The 21,361-nt window shown below is 49.0% G+C and overlaps 1 protein-coding gene across 10 annotated transcripts in view; it reads right to left on the reverse strand.

Moving 5' to 3' along the window:
• The window catches only part of PTPRU (protein tyrosine phosphatase, receptor type U), a 408,251-nt gene that overhangs the window by 68,833 nt on the left and 318,057 nt on the right, over positions 1-21,361 (reverse strand). For all 10 annotated transcript variants that reach the window (XM_025201929.1, XM_025201930.1, XM_025201928.1 and 7 more), the window contains one exon: positions 1,096-1,253. In XM_025201929.1, coding sequence (XP_025057714.1) covers positions 1,096-1,253 — 158 coding nt within the window. The remainder of the gene's footprint in view (positions 1-1,095; positions 1,254-21,361) is intronic.

Below are 21,361 nucleotides of genomic sequence, written 5' to 3' on the forward strand. Positions count from 1 at the left end.
ATTTAGACTATAAGACCCTCAAGGGAGAAACTCACTTCCACTACAGCTGCAGAGGTCACCCTTGTGACGCTATAAAAATGTATATAGAGGCATAAAACCTGAGTGAACAGTCATCCCTGCCTCTTGCCATGCTACAAATGCCCAAAATGGTGGCACTGTGATTACTAGCAATAGTATGTGCCAGCTTTTTCCAGTGGATGTCAGCTTGTTTACAGCACAAGAGTGCGGGCAGCCTGGAGCTGACCACAGTCTCCAGCCACCCCAGGCAGACATTCCCAGGGCTTCGGGGCCCAATCCCATGGGACAATGGCCCCGGGTGCCTGGATCAGACTTAGGGGTGCTCCAGGGAACCCCATGCATTCCCCACTCCTCACTTGCAGATGTGCACCTCAGGAATTCCCCTGAAGGAGATCCCAGGGCATATATATTTCATTCTGCAGAGCAAGACAATGCCATGGGGTTCCCTGGGCTGTGCCTGCAGATGTGCACCCCAGGAATTCACCTGCAAGAGATCCCAGGGAGTACATCTGCAAGTCTGGAGCAGGGAATACACAGTGTTCCCTGGGTTGCCCCCAGGTCTGGGCCAGGCACCCAGGGCCACTGTTCTCCAGGATTGGGCCCCTGAAGTCACTGAAGCAAGAGAGGCCTGATCCTGCAGGACAATGGCCCCAGGTGACATCTGTCTCTGGCAATCAACTGAATTAGCTGTGGTAGGACACACTGCCACAGCAGACCCCACTACAAAAATGACATGTGTTTATAGCCTATGTGAGAGTGCTGCACGCAGCATAAAATGATCTCTGCTGGGATATCTAAGAGCTATTGTAACACAACTGATGTCAAGCTCAGTTCAGTGAAGGACCGCTGCATGGGCAGAGCAGTATGGGGTCTGGCTCATGCTCAGCTGGAAATCAATGGCATCTGCCTGGAGGAACTAACACACTGGATGATACCCTGCAAAGACCACCCTACTGCTGCCCTGATTTGTCAACCACTTACAGCAGCATGGTGTAGATTTAAAAAGAAACCTAATGAACCCTGCAAGCAGGGAAGACAGCACCGAAGACTGCCACAGTTTACTGGCCCAGGCCTCACCTCTGTTACTGTAGTTGTGGGTATCCATGAAGGACAGGCCCAGCCGCTCATCCTCCTGCAGGGTGCTCTGGTCCGTGAAGCTCCGGTCAATAGCGCTCATCATGTGGGTCTTCTCATGGCGATAGTTAATGGTAGCCTTGGTCATGTTGACAGGTTTTCTATAGGAGGAAAAGTAGATGCACGTTATGCTAAACCAGGGTGACACAGGTACTGCTCTAAAAACCACAAGCCTGAATCTCAGAGGCAGCCTGAGATTTTGCAGCAGGCATGTTTTATGCCATGGAGGAATCTCGGTTGATTGCTTGCACTGTTGGCTTGTAAAATGTTCCAGCAATGATCAATGCTCCCAACATGTCACCTGCAGTTACACAAATGGGGTGGGGGAACCTGCCCAGGAATGCAGCCCATCTGAAAATCAGGTTCATACCCACATTTGCCAAAGTGACTAGTGAGTCTGAGTGCCTCAATGGCAGGTGCCTGGAGAAGGCCTGATTTGCAGAGGGTGCAGGGCATTCCCCCATGCTGAGAACCCCTCCCTCTTTCCAGTGCTTCAAACAAGACATGCAAAATCCAGAGTCCCTTCTGAATGCTCATTTATGCAACTGATGCTCATCCACTGCGATGGCATCTAGTTCATTCAACAAAACAAAAGCCAATCAGATTTTTCAAAGCTGAAGGCCTCCCATCAGGGCTTTACATCCATATTTGCACCAACAGTTCTGGCCTAATATCCAAAAGCACCAAGCAGTAAGCAGCCCCTGTAAGAGTCAAAGGTGAGCATTTCCAGTCACCCAGGTGACCCTGGAGTTGAAATCCAAAATGTTTCCTAGTCAATTTTCTGGGGACTAAAAGGGAGGGCATCAATTCACAGCATTAAATATGAACATCTAAGGCTAAGTTGAGGTCCCTGTTATTATCAGACTTTGACCTTAATATCTACTGACGATAACCTGAGTCACCCATAAACAAAGCACAGCCTCTGCCTTCCTCACCCAGTGCCCACTGGCAAAGCCGATTACCTCACTACCAAACCTCATCTTCCAAACAAGCTGCATCCCTTCCTCCTGAAGATCATAACTTGTAAGAAAAGCTGTTTGCTACCTGCGCTACCATTTGAGGACGCAATATAGCAAAGTGTCAAAAAGTAATAATTCCTGGTCTTACTCCACTGATTTACCCCTGATCAATGAGCGATCAGCAAATGCACACTGCAGTGAGCATCTTCTTTACCATAACAGCTATCAAATGAAATATTAGCTGCAGTCCATGGAGAACAGGGGAGCTAAGGGGAAAGGGGGCATGAGTGAGGCACTAGCCTGTCTCACTTGTTTGTGAGCATCTTCCTCCTGGCTGGACTGGGTGGCCCATGCTGTGCAGGAAACAGCTTGATTTCAAGGCGTTATTCGTTGGGACTTCATTCCCACAAAGTCATAGCCTGAGACTTCCCAGCACGGACACCATAGCCAGATGAACTGAGACAAGGATAGGAATAATATGGCCTGCTCTGGATTATGACAGGCTGTAATCTTGTAGGTGGTAGGTTCAGCAAACACTCCCTCTTCTCACTGAAAGCACTGCCTAGCCCAGCTGAGGCTTATTAGACTGACAGAGGTGCCTGAACTGCAAGGCTCAGACATGGATTTTGTACCATTCAAAGCTTGTGTGGGTCACTGATTAGGAGGGCTGCTAAATAAAACAGCCATATACAAGATCCAGATATGGATCCAGAATTGTATTCCAGCATTTCCCTTACCCTGCCCTCCCCTGCTGAGCCTACATCTGGTTTTTAAGTCACCCAACTCTCTGAACCTGTCTGTAATCCCCCCGGCCAGACCAAGTGGAGAAGGAGGGCAGCACCGCAGAGATACAGCCCCCCACCCTCCACCCCACCAGAGAGCTCTGTCAATGAGCGACTTCCTGCAGGGAAGGAGAGGGACGATGGGATCACTGCTAATAGAGCATGAGGTGTGGGCCAGGTCCTGAGACAGTGTGAAGGGTTGAAATTACTGCAGGACAAGCTTTCAGTTGCAAGAGGTGAGCTTGCAGGACACTTGCAGTATAACAGAGCTTCCCTCCTGCAGTATTTACAACATCATTCCCCCAACATCTTCAGCGGCACAACGTACCACGTTCAATAGGTACAAGGCAAGAATTTCCCTGTCATGTGCAGTAGTTACTACATGGCAAGGAGCCATTACAACACGATCTGGTGCTTGGAGAACGGCCGTGCCCAGGGAGCGATGCTCCCAGCATGCGTTGGCCCCCTCCCACATTCATGCAGCCAACCTGGAAATGTGGTGGACAAGCTGCTTTGGGGGTAACCACGCTGGAGAGAGGTCTTGAGAACAGCCACGGGGGTTGGGAAGAGGCACTCTCAATGCAGCTCCACTGCCACATTTGCAGGCATGGCAGGAGTGAACAGGAGCACATGGTGTGCCCCGTGTAGGAGCGTCTCTCCTGGGACAGGCTGGGACACAGTGCAGATGTGACCTTCAAGGCCATAATTCTGGGCCAGTATCTCAAAATAAAGTTAATATCAAAACAAGAAGCCCCGAGGGGGGGGTCAAATCCATCTCTGGTGAAGTCCCATTGGCTGCCGAGGTGAATGAGGCCCTCTGGGCCAGATTTTCCCAGGAGTTCAACAGGGGGAAGTCATATGCTCAGCAGCCACGATTGAGGCCATATTTTCTCAAAGCTGAGCTCTCACTTAGGCACCTAACCAAGGAGCCAGATCTTCTGGCCCTCAGGGGATCCCTTTGGGATGCTCATGGGCTCATTTTCAAATAGGGCTCATGCACTGCAAATTTGGGGGATGACATTAAATCTTCTGCTTCAGGGCAGAAGCCAATCTCTGTTAGAAATCAAAGTGAGGTCTAACTGGGGAGAGGGGGGCAGTTCTGCCCAATGGGCGCTTTGGCCTCTACTGGAAGCATGTGATGCTGGACGCCAAGGGAGATGAGATCTAGGGCTGGCTGGACCACAGGCATCCAACCTGCTACGCCTTATTTTCCTGTAATGTCGAGCCATTTTAAAAATCTGGCCTCTTTCCTGCAGCCTCAAAGGGAGTGGAGCTCCTTGGAAATCTGACCCTGCGTGTTTACAGTGCCTTCTGGAAGCCACCACATACTTCAGAAGCATTTTTTCCCCCTCACAGTCCAAAGAGGCACTTAAATTTACTTGGCAGAAAAAGAAACTTGTTGGAGCAGAGAGCAGCAGAGCGAGCGAGAGAGAGAGAAAGAGAGAGAGAGAGAGAGAGAGAGAGAGAGAGAATGACAATTACTTACGGGTAATAGGAATAGGAATAGTAGTTCCTCCTGGCAAGCGTGCAAACAAGAGAACAGCAGAAATTGCATAAGCAGCTTTTCTCCAGAGTAATGAGGGGGAGGATTATTTGGGAGCTCAGATGACACCAGGCCACAGACTGCTCCATTCACTCTGTGGTGGGTGAGTGGGGAGGCAGGCGAGGGGAGAAAGGGGCAGAAAGAAAGCAAGAAGCTGGAAATGAAAGGCAGCACGTCGGCATGCTTGTGGCTGGCCCAGACATGTGCAGGAATTGCCTTTGAATAAACTAGTCTATGCATCGCAGGAATGGGGACGGGGACCCCCCCCTCCTTCCTGTCCAAGCAGGCCTGTTTGGAGGGTCACGTGCATGCTCTTTTTATTTGCTCATCCTCTGGCCTGGCCTGTAATGGGACTGGAGGAGTGCGTTCTTTTGGAGACTCACCTGTCCTGGTTGAAAGGATTCCTCACTAAACCCTAGCTGTGAAAGGCAGGATTGTCAAATCACATTGTTTTTTCTTTTCTCTTTTTCCCCCTCAGTGAAACGTTTCTCCAGCTCCCACAACAAGCCATGCTTATGCATGCCTCTTTGTATTCGAATAATGGACTTTGATCCATGCACACACACACCCCGCTGATGGGCAGCAGTGCATATCTACACGCACAGCCTTCTGTTATATTCCAAGTGTACTACAGGGCATATAAATCCACACACAGAGGTATTGAACTGCTTATATAACCTTGAAAACAAAAATTCTCCCTAACCACCATTCCTCTTCCCCTGGCTTCTACTCACAATAAAGTGCCCTCATTCTGCTCCGTTTGCAGGGCAGCATCAGAAGTGTGCAGTGAAAGCCATCCCAATGCAGAATTGCCCAGAGGAAATCCTAGAAAGCAGGGGATGGACTACATGTGCCTTTGTTCTCCGAATTTGTTAAGGGAGAGCTCCTCACAAGAGCACAGGGAAATCTCTAATGCTGGTAACGACCATCCGAAAGCCAAGCATACCAGAGAAGGCCTTTCTTCTCATACTCCCCCATAAAAATATGCACTATCAATAGCTTAGAGCAGGGCTGGCCAACTCATGGCCCATGGGCTGCATGCAGCCCATCAGGGATTCACATTTGCAGCCTACTGACTCCCGCCCTGGCACCATTCTCCTTGTCATCACCCTGCCAACTGCTGCCACTAGTGCCTCTGGAGGGCACTAGCGATATGTGTGTGCATGTGTGTGTGGGAGGGATTGGGGGGAATTGCATGTGATGTGTGGCCCCTAGCCGCTCAGAAGTTGGACAGTCCTGGATTACAGCCATGGGCTAGCTAGGTCCTTTTGACAAACCCTTGTTATTGGAAAAGGTATCACAGAACAGACTGACAATAAGCAAGTGTCAGCTTATGTGGCACTGCTACACTGTAACTACAGCAATGTTTGTGTTAATCCACCAAAATAAATGGCAATTGTGAGCATAAATGATGAGCGCCACTAAACATGTCAGCCAAGCAAAAATCAATCTGCAAAACTATGGTAGTAAGTGCTGGCGAAGGTGATCTGAGAAAAAAATGGCTAGAGGTAGAAACCAGCCTGGTGTACAGAGCCCAGCCCATTGAAAGGCAGCAGCTCCAGGAGGGCACAGCATCTTGTTTCACCAGAAGCTACAGGACTCATGTTTTCAAATCCCCCAGAGCCTCCAAACCCTGTAGTGTTCAACCTAATCCCAAATCTGACAGGGACTGGGCAGGAAATGGGAATTTGTGTTTCAGGAAAAATGTTGCCATTTCAATTCCTTTGTTCTGAATCACAAGAAAGCAGCTGTGAAAAACCAATTTTAAAAATCAGTTTAGGAAAAAATAGAACAATTCTTTGTAAAGTTCTGGGAAACCAGGCAGGCAGCCCAGGGAGGTGAGAACAGAGCAGTTCACACCCCTTCAGAGCAGCCAGCCAGGAAGCTGGGCATCTCGCATACCCCCCGGGAGCTGGCCGGCCGCAGTACTGGGAAGCCCACCAGCTACACAGGTGAGCAGCCCAACCGTTGGCCACCCAGGACAGGTCAGCCCATCAGCTTGCCAAATTTTCACTAGAACCCACATTTCCATGGAATATTTTTATTCAGCCAAACCACCTTTGTCTAATGGAAGCCTGTTTTGTAGAACAAATTTCAACCAGCTCAGACATTCAAGCAGCCCTGAATTTGGGGAAGTCAAGTCTGAATCCAACTTCTGTGTCAAGCCCGTCCTGAGCAGGCTACATTTTAAGGTATAGGAGAAAACCACCTCTCCATTTCCTCCTGCTAAAGCCAGATGTACCATAAAACCATCGGGCATTACAGCAACTCAGCACCCTCCTCCCACTGACACACACTTGCTTCCAGCACCTGCTCCTTGAAGGACGTAGCCTGATCTCGGGTGGCCCCTTGTACATCTAAAGCAGTTCTCAAGGTTTTTAAACTTCAAGGCACCCCTCAGAAAATCCCAGCTTTTAGTTTCCACTCATTTTTTGACTATAGAAAAATAATATAGCAACTACTCTGTTGCAAAAACCTCAGAAAGACCATAACAGGTCAGAATGTTGTTAACACTGGAGATCCCTACTTGAAATCTCTAGGTTTATCTTGTGAATATCATGCTTGCACATCTACCAAGCCCATTCTGAGAAGGCTGCATGTCAGGGTATAAAAGCAATGTAACATTGTGTTGCACCCCATGGCACCCTTGAAAGGATCTCCACACACCCCAGGGTGCCGCAGCACTCTCCTTGAGAGCCACTGATCTAAAGTAACTGCAATGAAGCCACTCCAGTTTGATACTGGTATGAGATCTACCCACAGAGACTTTTAAGAACAAGATTTTGATTGGATCAAGGGGGGCTAGATCTTCAGCTGGTGTAAATCAGTATGGCTCCTTTCAAATGAACTAAGCCATAAAGTCAATGGAGGTCCATGGCTTTATGAGGTTCTGGCCCATGGTTCCCCCCCTGGCGTTTAACATACTTTCCTTAAATTGCTATTTTGGACTCCTGGGAGGGGGAGAATTTGATTGCTGTGCTTTATTCTCTGTCATGACAGGCCTGCCTTTAATGATACCCCCAGCTAGCTGGTGCCTCAGGGCTCTTCCAGTAAAAGGAAGCCATTCAGAGCACAGCAGTTCAACAAACAGCGGCTGCTCTCTGAATGCCCCCAGCAGTAGATGTCCTGGGAAGACCCTGCCTCCCCCTTGGAGGGAACCTCAACCCATTTAGCTGCCTGAGTAAATGCATTCAGAGGTCCCGGCCGTCAAAGCCATGCAGGCAGTTCTTTCCGAGATTCCTCTCTCTGGGGCTGAGGCATACCTCCAACACATAGGGAAGCGTCTGTTTATACAGACTCCCAAGCTCTCTTGCAGGGGGACAGAAATTCTGGCTGGACGGCAGGGCAGGAGGCTGCAGTATGCTGCAGGGAGAGATGTACTGGCACGCAGGTGACAGAGCTGCTGTAGCCTAGAGACAGCAGCATCCTTCAGGGAAACAACGGAGTGGGTGATGCTGATCTGTAGAAGCACAGGTTAGCAAGCAGCACCCTGGAGGGCAGGAGCAGATTGGGATGCAGGTGACACTGGGCTTCAGCTGAAACACGGGAGGGGGACCCAAGGGATATTTCACTTGCTGTGGCACAGCGAGGGATGTGACACTGCATCCCATGGCAGGCTTTAACCTTGATGGGATGTGAATCCTGATAATAAGATGCACAAGGCAGTTTTCAAAAATGAAAAAGGTCTCAGTTCAGCAAGCGATCTGTAGCTTTGTTTCCTGGGCTGCCATGCAGCACCCTGCCAGCATACTGCTTGTCTCTCTCCACAACGCACTGGGCACAAGAGAAACAGAGAGGAAGGGCTGCAGCATCTGAGAGAGGGGCTGGTTGGGGCAAGCAGCTTGAAGAGGGTCTGCAAGAAAAGCAGATGGTTTGAGGACAGTCATAAAGATGGGAACAGCACTACAGGAACAATCCACATTCAACACAATGTGTATAGAGAACCTCATAGTAACCAAGGGTACATTTCTGAAGCTCCCCAGCATTTGGGGTGTTCAGTGCTACTGTTCTCATTGGGATTCACCCTCTGGAAAAAAAAAATCCCCTGAAGTCAGGTGATCTCCAAGATCTGGACTGCATGCAGTCCTGAGCTTCTCCTTGCAATCTTGGGCTCCAGCCCCAATCACCTTCCCTTGCTTTTATGCTTCTTTCTTAAACAGATTTCTTTGGCGTCCCCAGGATCCATGAGAAAAGGCAAAGTGTGGTCACCTCCCCATCAAAGTGAGGAGGCAGCTGAAGCAGACCTACCCCACTGCCTGTTGCTCAAGTGACCTGAAACAAGGATGCAAATCATATTACCCTCCACTTCACAGCTGCCAGTCACTGTGTGCCGTGGCTAATTCCTGCGATACAAAAGAGCTACAGCACAGGCTCTGCCACTTGTGCTTGAAGAGAATCCCATTAGCCACGTAGGACAAAATCATACAAATCTGCACCTGAGCAAGCATACATAATAGGAGAGATATTATGACGGTGTCCCCTGATCATCTGAGAAGGAAGCACAACAGACCTCCTGTGCACATCACAATGGGAGCCTAGTGCCTGATTCTGACAGGGGCTGGAAACCCTCAACTTCCACTGAACTCAATGGGAACTGCAGACACTTGTAACCCTGTAACTGGCTTTGCCATTATTAAACCCTTTACCATACAAGTTTGCTGAATATGAGCACTCTGAAATAAGGAGAGACTGGCCCAGTTCCTCCATCTTCTTCAGCCAATGTGTGCTGCAACCCGCATGATCCTAACAGACCTCTCTCTCTTCTGGGATAAGCATTACTACAGCTAAGACAAAAGTGGCTCTTTTAAACCTTTTTTTTTTAATCTAGAAATGAGCTGGAGGCCTTTGTGAATTCCCAGGTAGTTGTTCTGCTTCTATTCCCAGGTCTCTTTAGAAACAAGCAGCAGCCAGCTCTCTGAACTAATCTTCGCAATCACTCCAGCCTGGCTTCCTAGGTTTCACTTGGGGGCACCATGTTCATCACTAAACCAACACATCTTTTCAGGAAGTCTCCCCTACAGGGTTGGTCATCTTTTTCAGGCTTCAAAATGTGCTGCCAACATGTTTTGTGTTCTCCCTCTGGTAACAGGCTTTCTAGGACCACAGCCTGCAACTGCTACCAGCTTAATCCGTGGGAATGCAGGACATGAGATCAAACCTTCCTGCCAACCCATGACTTACAACAGCTTAACAGCACTAGTGTCTGCTGGAGCAGTCCCAGCACCTCCACACACACTACATATCACATTCTGGGATCCCCAGTGCATCAATCCTATTGCGCCCTGGTAGTCTTGTTCACAGCAGCTAGGGCTGTTGTAGATCTGCTGAACACAAGTCACTGACTGGAAGGGTAGGTGATGCCACTGCAGGTACAATGCGGGTGCATCTACACAAGACACTATGTCACTGTAGTGACAAGCTACAGCGATGTAGCTCATCACTACGGTGACGTAGCGTCAGCAGGCACAAACAGTGACACCAACACTACTAGGCAGTATGGTCTGAAAAGACCCGTGCACCGCCAGGACTGCACTGTAACAGCAGTTACTGCGCAGTCATTTAGTACTTACTAAAGTACTAAAGTAAGTACTAAATGACTGCGCAGTAACAACTGCACAGTCTGGGACACGTGTAGATGTGCCCTGATTGTACAGGTTTCCCTCACTTTATGCGGGTTCTGCATGTGCGAATTTGCTCTTATGTGATGGCCCTTTTTATACTAAAAATTCATTATATGTGAGGTAAATTCACTCTTATGCGATCGGTGTGGTGGAAGCCCACAGTCAGCTGCTTTGTGCGCTGCATTTGCGCAGTGCATAGTCTCCTGTGTGGATCTGTGCTCCTCGTTCACTGTCTGCGACATGTGTTTCTGTAGTTGACTTCCCCATTTCGATAGTGCCCTGTGCTTGTGTGTGCTGTCTCTGTTGGCGAGTACCAAAATTGTCTTGTAAATGTGGTAGAAATGGGTCTGGAGGTCAGTACAGTCAAGGTCTCGGAACGTATCCCTGTTTGTTACATTGTAAAGTGGGTTCCCTTTATGCGAATTTGAGTTATGTGCCGTTTTACAAGAACGCATGTACAGCACAAAACGAGGGCAACCTGCATCTCCCTAACTGCACTCTTTTGTCTAGACCTCTGCTGACAACATCATCCTCATTGTACAATGGCTAGAGATGTTGAGCACAGATGCAAGGGATCAGCGAGATATTGCAAACCTGAAGTGTTCTCATCAAGAAATGGTTGAAAGGGAGGGACCAGAAAGGAACTTCCCAGCAAGAAGTGCAATGTGGTGATGCAGCTTGAGGTACAGGAAATAGGACCCAAGAACACCAGGATGCTTTCAGGAGCAAGGGGCTCAGTTTTAGATTCCAGATGATCCAGGTCCAGTCCATGGGTGCAAATACATTCCTCTCTCTGGAACAGCCTTAACACAAAACCACCACATGCAGCAAGGCTAAAAAATCTCACCAAGGTGTGGCCCCACTGCCTATCTTGATGCCGTTGCCTCACCAGGTCTTGTTACCCCGTAGCTTGAGTTTGCCTTTTATCCACTTCACCAGCGCACGAGGACATACCCAAAGAAGCAAAAGCGTATCATGGATCACAGAGCCAAGGGAATGCTCCATCTGTCTGCTTCACCCAATTCATCATTTCCGTTCCAGCTGCAGGCTATGGCTACAAGCTGCATAAAGGAGGATGGCAAGAGGATGGCCTCTGCCACTGCATAGCTCAACAGATGGTGTAACACAGGGCAGAGGACTGCATCAGTACCAAAATGAGGGGGGCAGGGTAAAGCCACACAAGAATAATGCACCAGCCACGTAAAAACAGTGTGTCCTAGCAGATCCAGCAAGAGCCCAAGAGACCGGACATCTATGCCCGACTCTCCCAGTGATATACTGGGTGACCTGACAGGCCATGTTTCTTCCCTGCTCCTTGCTTCAGTTTCCCCACCTATAAAAAAGAAGCAGAATTATCCTTATCTCCTGTACAAGGCACCTGACCTGAGCAGAGTTTGCTGTTATTATTATACTTTGTGGCCTGATGATTTTCTACTTGATCAAAGGCTCTATTAAAGCTTGGGTTTTTTTCCCCTAGCATTTTGGCTGGCATTAATAATGACTTCTCCCCCGTCCCTCCTTCCTGTCCCTCCAAAAGAAAGTCTATGAAATGGAAAGTTTACTGAACAGTCAGAAAGTCTCCTGCCCACAAACTGCCAGCTACACTGTCTCAGTCTCACTACATACAACTGGAATGAACGTTTTGCTGAAAAGGACCAGTGAAAAGACAGCCGCCTGGGAATGATGACTGAAAACACAGCGGAGATGCTGGCTTCCTGTTGGACAGGATGTGCCAGGCAGAACAGTGCCCTGTCTCTGATAGTGGCTGGCACCAACTGCTTCAGGAAACTCCACAATGAGCCCATCTGCCCAAGAAGCTGCTCCATGACCTCAGCCAGTTCGATGCGGACACAGAAGGGTGCATCACCTTTTAATTCCCCTGTGCAAGATGAAGTTTCATTGCTACCTGGGAGAACTTTTACAATCTTTGCACTTTCCTATGCCAGAGCAAGAGCGTTTGGGCCTGAAAGCTTGCAAAGAAAGATTTTTTTTTGCTACTATTTAGTTGGTCTAATAAAAGATATCGCCTCTACCCCAAGAGTTTTGTCTGCCTATGCTTTTAGACCAACATGGCTAAAATCAATACCCCTATCACCTTCCAGGCACCGGTGCGTTGTATTTTTCATTCTACCCCATCATTAACCATTCTTTTAATCAAAGCATAGACTTAACCCCTTGTTTACACAGATTTAACTGAAAGCGAATGTGGCCCAATCTGAATACCTATTTTTTCCTGATTGTATTACCATTTTCCACTTGTGTCCTCCTAGTTTGCAATGATGCAGATGCAAATTTGCATCGCACAGGGTCAATGTTACAATCTTGGGTCTTTTTCCAGCAGGAAAGGTCACAGTGGCCCAGGACCAAAGAGGCTACCTGAACACAGTGGTGATGGGGAATGTGAACTAACCACAAAGGAAGCACCATTACTTTTGTTTCATTCCTCCCCTTGTTCGTGAGCAAGAATCTGACACTATTTCCTGACTCACAGCTGGCTGTGTGGCTATGGAAACAAACCTGGCTGCAGGACAGTGGAACCGATGCCAAGAGGGAACTTAAGAAATAACACAGCCCCTTTGGTTTATTTTTCCTCTCTGTTTATTAGATAGAGGTGGAAGCGGGCGGCGAATTTCCAGCCTAGCGGGCAAGGAGAACACTCCGAGTCAGGGGAAATGGCATGAGTGGGAAGGAGACCACTGCTCAGATGTGAATTTTGATCCATCAGGAGGTGAGATCTCATGGGATATCAGCAGAAACACAGAGGCCTGGGACAGGGAGAGGGAGGAAAACTATCATGAGGAGGTAAATGAGTGCCCCTGGCAGGTCAAGTAAGGTGTAATATAGCCATTATCTTGGGCAAAACCTCAGAGCAAACCGGGCAGCACAAAATACCCCTGTCCCATGTTCCTGCATCTCCAGAGTTCACTAACTCACTAAAGTAGTGATTCTTAACCAGGGGGGCACATAAGGGTTAGGCATGCAAATATGATTTACAAGATCAAGCCAGAGATTTCAAAAAGAAATCCAGAGTATTAAAAAAAGAAGCCTGCTGGGTTGTGGTCTGAGTTCTCTGCAACAGAAGAATTGCTCTATTATTTTTGTAGTCATAAAAGGAGTGAAAATGATGAGCCAGGGGTGCCTTGAGTCTAATGAGGGATGCCCTGGAGTCTAACAACGATGAGAACCACTGCCGTAAAGAAACAGATTTGGAGGGGACAGAGAAACAAGGGATCTCTCGGTCAGAGAAATGCATTACCAGCAAAGGCAGAGCACTTGGCTGTGACTCCTATGCTTTAGACCTTGGCTACTGACCCCTTCCAGTCCCCTTATCACTTATGCGTCCCTCGCATCCCTCCTGCCTTCTAACCACATTCTGACCTGGTGGGGTGACAAGGACAGCCTCGCTCACCCCTGCCAGCCTCCATCACCTCAGACAGAATGAAGAATTGGCCCAGCAGTAAAAAACAGCAACGGTGCAAGAGAGAGAGATGCTCCTTGCTCCTATCTTGCTTTACTCTGGGGGGAACAGGCTGGTCCCAGCAACTACTCCAGCTAGACAACTGCCTACATACTTGGCTTAAAGAGACAGTAGCATGCTGGCTTTATAAAAACTTCTAATTTTCCTGTACCGCCCCATACACCAGAGCTGGGCTGCGAATCACCAGGGGATTCCACATGTCACAAAGGTCACCAAGGGGGCTCAGACTGTGGTGGGGCCTGCACATGCTGTAGAAGTGGGACAGAGACTTTCTATGGCATGTGTGTGTGTGTGTGTGTCTGGGGGGGGGGGGGGGGCACACAATGTCGACAACTATTGCTAATAAGCATGCATCAGCTGATCTAACCGTTTCATCTTTCCACTCCTATCTTGAAATAAGAAAGCCACGATGCAATGATTTACACCTGGATGAAACTGTGGTAAACTACTGCAGTTTAACTTCTGCTTATCACAGAATAGACTGGGCAGGAAAAATAGCTGCACTGAATTCAGCTGAACCACAGCAAGCACCCCTCACTCCCTTTCCAATTTTCACAATTGCTTCATCTGTCCATGCCCCCAGGCTCCATTCCTAGCTCAGCAACAGACTCCTTATGTCACCATGGGCAAGTCTCTTCCCTTATCTGCACTGCAAGTTTCCCCACCTGTACAAGAGGGTTAAAGCTTTATATTTGCTAAGATTTGAAATTACAAAGCCACTTAGCCAAGGCTCAAGGGACTTTTAACATAATAAGTTACATAATACTGTAATCAAATTAAACCTCAGCAGCTTTAAAAGCATGAGTTTCATGAGAACTTAACCAGCCAACTACCCCCTTCATCAACTAGAAAGCTTGCCCTCTGCCTCCCCCAGCAATGATCTCAAGGGAAGGCACACTGAGAATGAACTCACTAAAAAGTCTGAGAGGTGTTTAGACCCTGCAGTGATGACGACAGAAGCACCATGGCAGGTAGACAGATAAAGGTCAGAAGGTGTTTGGCTCTGGGGTCCTGCTTGGGACCCACCGATATTAAAGAGATGGGTTCCTACAATGAAACTCGTCTTACCCACCCCAGGGACCAGCGAAAGCTGAATGCTGAGAAGAGGTAGAGGACCTAGAGGCCACAAGGCTCAACGAGCCTTGTAGCTCCTTTAAAGATGACCTGGCTGGCTGAGCAACAGGTGTGACATACCTTGGACTGCAGTACTCTTGGGCACAATCTGGCTCCCTTGATGGTTAGTGTTAAATTCATCCTTTGCCAGCTAAGTGCTGTGATGTGCTGTTCATTCAGCACTGCAACAGAGTCCTTGCCAAGGCTGCTCAGCAGGATGTCAGAAACACCCTTTTGTGCACATAGCCCCACAGGACTGATAAGCCAGTGACAGCCAGAGGGATAGGCAGAGGGAGTGAGATTACAGCAGAGGGGTGAGGAGCCTCAGGCCAGCCTGCTGCCCCTTTTCCCATGTCTGTCAAACACCTAGTGTCATGTCACAAGAGTCCTCCCAGGGCTCTTCCAAAAAAAAAGCCACACAGCCTATTTCAGAGTCCACTGCACTGAGTTGTCAGAGGATCACCCCAGAAATAGGACAGATTGCCCTTCCAGAGCTAGTTGGCCCAGAGAGATGGGGGGGAAGCTCAGGACCCAGGTTTGGATTCCACGTGCCTCAGCTCAGACCATGTGCAAAGGCAGAGAGCACTGGGTGCAGAAACATTTGCATGAAGTCAGGAGCTGTAACGGACACCCCTGCAGGTGGACTGGCCAGCTGGGCTGCATCAAGGGGCTACATCCGCATGCCTTCTGACTGGCTGATGGGAACAGCAGGATCCCTCTTCAGGCCACGGGGGTAATGATCTGTTAGCTGCCTCAGCCCAGGACATTCTGCTCCTGCCTCTTGACTTCCTGGCCCTGGCCATTGGTCCCAACCCTTTGACCAGCTCCAAACTTCAGCTCTGCCCATTGGCGGCGACTGCCCCACATCCTGGTGGTATAACACACGAGGGCTGAAAACTGCATTACCTCATAGTAGTGCCAGTAATGGCATTGGCTGCCAACCTTGATCTTCTCCAGAGTCAGATGCATTTATGGATTCAAGTTTGAGGTTCAGAGCTCAATCCAAATTCTACAGGGCTTTGGGTTTCATCTGTTACAAGTGCTGCTAGGAAATCAAAGATGCCCTTGGACCCAGACCCACTACTGACCCCTTAGAGGCAGGCCAGCATCATCCTTCTCCTCCTATACCCAAAGAAACAGAGGCCCAGAGGGGAGGTGCCTTACCCCAGGATCGTGGGCTAGGAACACTCCCAAGCTTGTGTCTTCCCTGTTGACCCATTCCCCTCCCATCCTGAGCTCTGCTGCAGGTTTATCTCACTTTATAACACCTGACTGCTCTAAGCCAATGGTTACATAGGCATTTCTTTCCTAAACAATTCACAATGCACCTTCTTAGAGTTTCTTTGATAAAAATATTCCAGCCTACCTGCCTGATACACTTACGTGACCCCCTTCAAGTCTGGGCCCTGGAAATCAGAGGCAGCATCTCCTGATTACAGGTGGGACAGAGAATTGTCATCAATAAAGAATGAGGTACAGGTAGGCTGCAGCTCTTCCTGTAAGGTACCATGTGCGTAAGACTGGCCCAAGAGCTTCCTTTCTGTGAGTTAAATTCTCTTACAAAGTCTCATAGCCTCAGTGCAGCCAATTTTCATGCCTCAGAGAATGACAGAGAGAAGGAGCGAGAGCTGGCGTGTCTGATTTCAGAGGCTGTTTTGCAAAATTCAGAACCAGTTTCTGTTTCAGAAACCCAAATCTGGCAAATGATTAAATCTCTGCATCACTTGAGATCGTCTGAGAAACAAAACTGAACTAGCATCAAAAGGAGACTTCTCCTGCTTATACAGTCTGGGGCTGTAAACACAGACATATCGTATCATTCACAAAGATGCCAAAAGTTCTTCATTGTACAGCTTTTGTGCAGCCGCACCTAAAACATGCTGTTCATTTCCAGACACACCATACCAGGAAGGCTTTTCTGAACTGAAGACAGTTTGGAGAACAGCAGCAAAAATGACTAGAGGCTAAAGTCAGGAAATGTTAAAAGCTCTTTGGCCGTTATTGCTTGGCTAAGTGGCAGCATAACCACTGTCCACCTGAAGGGCAAACCACATAGGAGAGGTGCGGTCATTGCAGAGTGGGGAAGGATGAAGCTAAAAAGAAAGAGAGGAAATGGAGCAAAGGACAACTTAGGCAGGAAGTTTAGAAAATCACTGGCGAGTCATTAGAACAAAAATAACAAAAACAAGGGAAATAGTGGAAACATCACTGCTGGGGTCACTGAGTACAAAAATAGATAATGCTTTGGAGAATCTGCTGAGAAGAACAGCACCAGACCTGGAAATGGTGCAGATAGGATTCAAAGGGTTTTCTCCCCTCTGACAGCCCCAGTTCCAGGATGTCCATGTGTATGCAAACAGGGAACCTCACTGTCACACTCAAGAGCTCCACTTAGATGTCCAGTGGCTTGCACCTGCAATGGGAACACGGGCTCCTCACTTAGGCACCCAACTTTCAGAAGTGCACGGTACATGCTGATTCTGCTCTCTAGCTCCCAAATCACCAACATTATTTACCATACCTGGCTCCACAGGCCTGCATCTTCCAGTTAAAAGGCTACCTCTTTTCTACAGATCTGAGTTCAGGCTGCAGGAGAAAATGAGTAAAAATAATTCACCCCATCTTGCCCTTGCCCTATGCTCTTGTGGGACCAATAGCTGGTTGGTGGGGCCCGAATCACTATGCAGATGATGCTGTGGTTCTCTTGGTTGTCCTATTTGCTTGGAAAACCAAACTTGGAGGCCCTGAGTCAGGCCTGCTCCTTTGCTGCCTTTAAATGAAAGAGTCTCATTGATCCTACTTGGTGATGCATAAGCCCTAGCAGAAAATTGATACCCCCTGTACTTCTGAAAGCCATCATGCTTTTGGCTGTCTCTTCACCTTTCATGTTAACAGCACAAAGGACACAAGCACTAGCTACAGGGTGGTTGGTGCCCACTGGGATCTGCTCTTTCCTGCTGGTGCATGCAGGCTGCTGGTCAACATTGCTGTTTAGGACTAGGAAACCCACTGGGGTTACAATAAAGCTCCTCGATGGCTTCTCACTAGCTCTGACCAGCCTGTTGGTGCTGCAACAGCTCCCCTCACTACAGCCATAAAGAACAAGGCAAAAGGCTCCTGGTGGGGACTAGCATAGACATGTTCTTCCTGCATCAGGCTGGCTGACATGCCCATTATGTGTACAATGATGTCTCTTGCCTTTTCATATTGTTATTTACGGAGAGCCAGAATACGCACAGAAACCTTGTCCGCTCCCTGCCTGGTTAGCTGGTCAGTGTCTTTCCCTCACCTCACCCAATGGTCTGTGCACAGGCATTGGCACGTATCATCCTTTCTGCAGTCCCACTCCCTACTTGGTGTAAATGAAAAATGTTGCCAGTAGAAAGAACCTGCTGGGAGCAGCATCTGCTCCTTCATTGCTTATTGACAAGCTACATTCAAAAAGTGGAAAATTCCACTCTGGAAGCAAAGCCTAAGTGACAGACGTCCCACCACCTGGTGCTGGGTGAAGCACTGGGTCCTGTATTCAGGGCAAGGGAATCAGAGATTGCTGACCGGTCCAGCTGAGTTCTTGCCCTAAAAAAGTCAGGAACCACTGCTACTGGGAACTATATTGCATTGACCTAGGAATCGGGGAACACTAGGGGCTCCTATACAGGTGCAGGAAGCCTGCTCCAATGCAACTGTAATTCCAGCGAGTCTGCTGGAGTGTGGAAATTACTGCGCTCCGGCAGCCTCCAGCATCACATGCATCAGCATCCCTGTGCTTAAAAATGGTGGTGGGGCGCTTTAAACTAAAGCTGGTCCAATGAGCTTTAGGTCAAAGCACCCCAGCACCTTTTTTCAGTGCGGGGATGCTGATACACATGAAAACTCTGGGAACTTTTAATTACTGTGGCTCTTGCAGCTGTGCTAATTAAAAGTCCTCCCCGCCTCCCCCCAGCCCTCCCAAAGCACGTGTATAAACGTGCTAGGTGTGACCAAATAGGGTTCCTGTAGCTCCCTTTACATGTCAGGCTAGTGTATGAGTTTTGTAGTCCTGCCTCTTTACCTTCTAGTGGAGCTCAATTTTAACTCTTTAGCAGCAGTCAGCAAGCAGGAGATGTGAGATTATGAAAGACAAGCATATCTGGTCCTTCCTCTTTCAGGAACGTGATTTGTGACCCCTTTTCCCCTGAGCTGCTGGAAAGGCGATTGCCAGAGCCACAAGGGATCTCCTGTTACCATAACACCTAGCCCATTAGATACACAGGGATGAATGCAGCAAGCATGTGGCCTCTCTGATGTAGGCCAGGGCCTCCTATGCTCTCCATCCTGTGCTCGGCACCCATGAGGCTGTGGCTGCTCGACAGAGACCCCTTGCAGGCTGAAATGATCATTTCTGTAGTCTCTCTGGTTTAAGTTTCATCCCATGGGCATCCCAGAGATGATGCATGCAGACAAGGAACCTCAGTCCCAGCATCAGAGAAAAGTGCTACAGGTCATGACAGTCTGATGCCGCTTTCAGACAACCTGGTGTCCCGTTCACAGTTGAGTAAAAATCCTCTGGAAACTACTTGGGGTGGGCACTAACAGGGGGTGGCAGATATCCTACCTGGACCTTTGAGTGCTTTGTGAAGCCATCACCAAGTAACCATATTAATAGCTCACCCTGAAAAAAAACCTCAGAGTCCTTTAGTCCACACTACCATACCGCCTCCTCTGTGAACTGTGGGATGCTGTGCCCACATATCGGTATGTCTATGTGACACAATGCAGTGCAGTCCAGTGCAGACACCTTGACTAGAACTGGAAGCAGCATAATCATATTAGTGCAGTACTCGGGATGTGGATTTTCTCACGTAACCAGCAACTTCCCCTCCAAAACGAGCTGGGGAAAATTGGGGTGTGCATTCCATGCGAGAAAAAGGGCTCCCCAAGGGTCTGGACATTTGGCAGCAAGGGATAGGGGGCATGGAGCACAGGCAGCATTACGCTCTGGGAGACATGGTAATTAGTACTGGCTTCATGCCCTCCCCACCCCACCACCAAATTTCTGGGCCCACGGGGAGTCCCTCTCCCCAAAAGCATGCTGGATTGGGCTGGCACATGGGGCTAGTCCTCAGCAGGAGTGCCAGGTCCAACCCAGCACACAGCCTCAGCTCCAGCATGCCAGGCTCTATCCCACACACTGGCTGCAGAGCAACATACCTGGACAGACTCAGCATACCAAGTCCATGACAGCCGGCACTGGGGCCATGCACCGAGTCAGACTCTGTATACGACTTCAGAGCCCGCACAGGATCCCAGACTCAGCATGCAGCCCAAGCGCCAGTGCCAGACCAGGCCCTGTTCCTGTGCAGTCCCCAGCCCCAGAGACCCCAGATCTCAATTATTCATCTGTACCTCAAGATAAGCTTTTTTTCCCTTCTTAGGGCCTTTCAAAAATAGGGTGCATGTCATATTCAGGGGGTGGGGGGAAGGTGTTACATACAAAAAAAAAAAAGTACCCTTCTTCTCAGCCAGGCAACTTAGCTTAGCAGAATGCTATGCTATACAGTTTCTGGTACTGAAGTTATCTCATTCAGAGTTAGCTGAGGTATCTCTACATGGCACTGTATGCACATACATACACACATGATCTTGTGCTTTACCTATCCCAGACTTTTTCTGATGGCAGACAGGAAATTCACCATGTTCACAGCCAGGTATGTCCAGCAACTCTGAGTGGCGCTATTACAGAGCTATGCCAGCAGAGCTTGGAGCATGCCTTTGGTGGGCACTAACTGCTGAAGGGGCTGCAACAGCCTGCAGAAGGCACAGGCATGCCTGTGTATGCCTTCGACCCACTCCCAAGGAATGGCAATAGCCTCCTGCTGGCATAGCTTCCCCATGCAGATAAGGGAGAGCTGTAATTTGAATCAGAGCAGCTTACACTTCTCCCCTGCAAAAAGCAGCTTTGCTTGCCTACTCTTGTGGTCTGCAGCTAGAGCAGCTCTGCTAGAGGCTGACACAAGCTCAAATCCCCAATGGAAACAAGGCCTTAGCCTCCAGCCCTTTCCTATGTACCAGCTGAATGTGAAAGGCAGGCAGAGATGCCCGGTGCCTAGCTTTATCTCCAGCTTGGGGACAGGAAGAAGCCTGTCATTCCATCAGCTCTCCTGTCAGGGACCACTGCCTATAGCTCAAGCTCCCCAGGGCCCAGCCCTGAGCAAAAGCATAGGTTAGAGCAGAAGCATGTGCAGCAAGGAGTTTCCGACATGCAATGTCCTTTGAGACGAAGAAAAGGAAACCAACTATTTCTGCTTGCTCCATATCTTAAATGAAATCACCAGGTCTCTGCAAAATGAGAGACAGGCAGGAACAGCAGAGCCTGGTGTGAACTGCCTGCACTGAGGCAAGAGGCAGAGCTTCTCCAGCACTGATCGCAACCAGCTCAGTTGCAAAGAAGAGCCGCATGGAGCTGCCATTGCCGTCACAGGGCAGGCTGCTCTTTTCCATGGGCAGCAGCTGTGTGTGGATCTCACAGCCTCCCCGACACTGCAGTTCAGGGCCTGGAGGGGCGGGAGGTCAGTGCCTATCACCAAACATTTCATGCATATTTCATTAGTTAGTGGTTTTTCTGGACAGGTCTGACTCCTCTGCCCTTTATGGAACGTCACCTCCCAGGCAAAGGAGCTGCTAGCAGCGGGCATCTTCCAGGCAGCCGGCCAGGGAATGGCAAGCAGGAGAAG

Source organism: Alligator sinensis, unplaced genomic scaffold (genome assembly GCF_000455745.1).
Source record: "Alligator sinensis unplaced genomic scaffold, ASM45574v1 scaffold883_1, whole genome shotgun sequence".
NCBI classification, from domain to species: domain Eukaryota; kingdom Metazoa; phylum Chordata; order Crocodylia; family Alligatoridae; genus Alligator; species Alligator sinensis.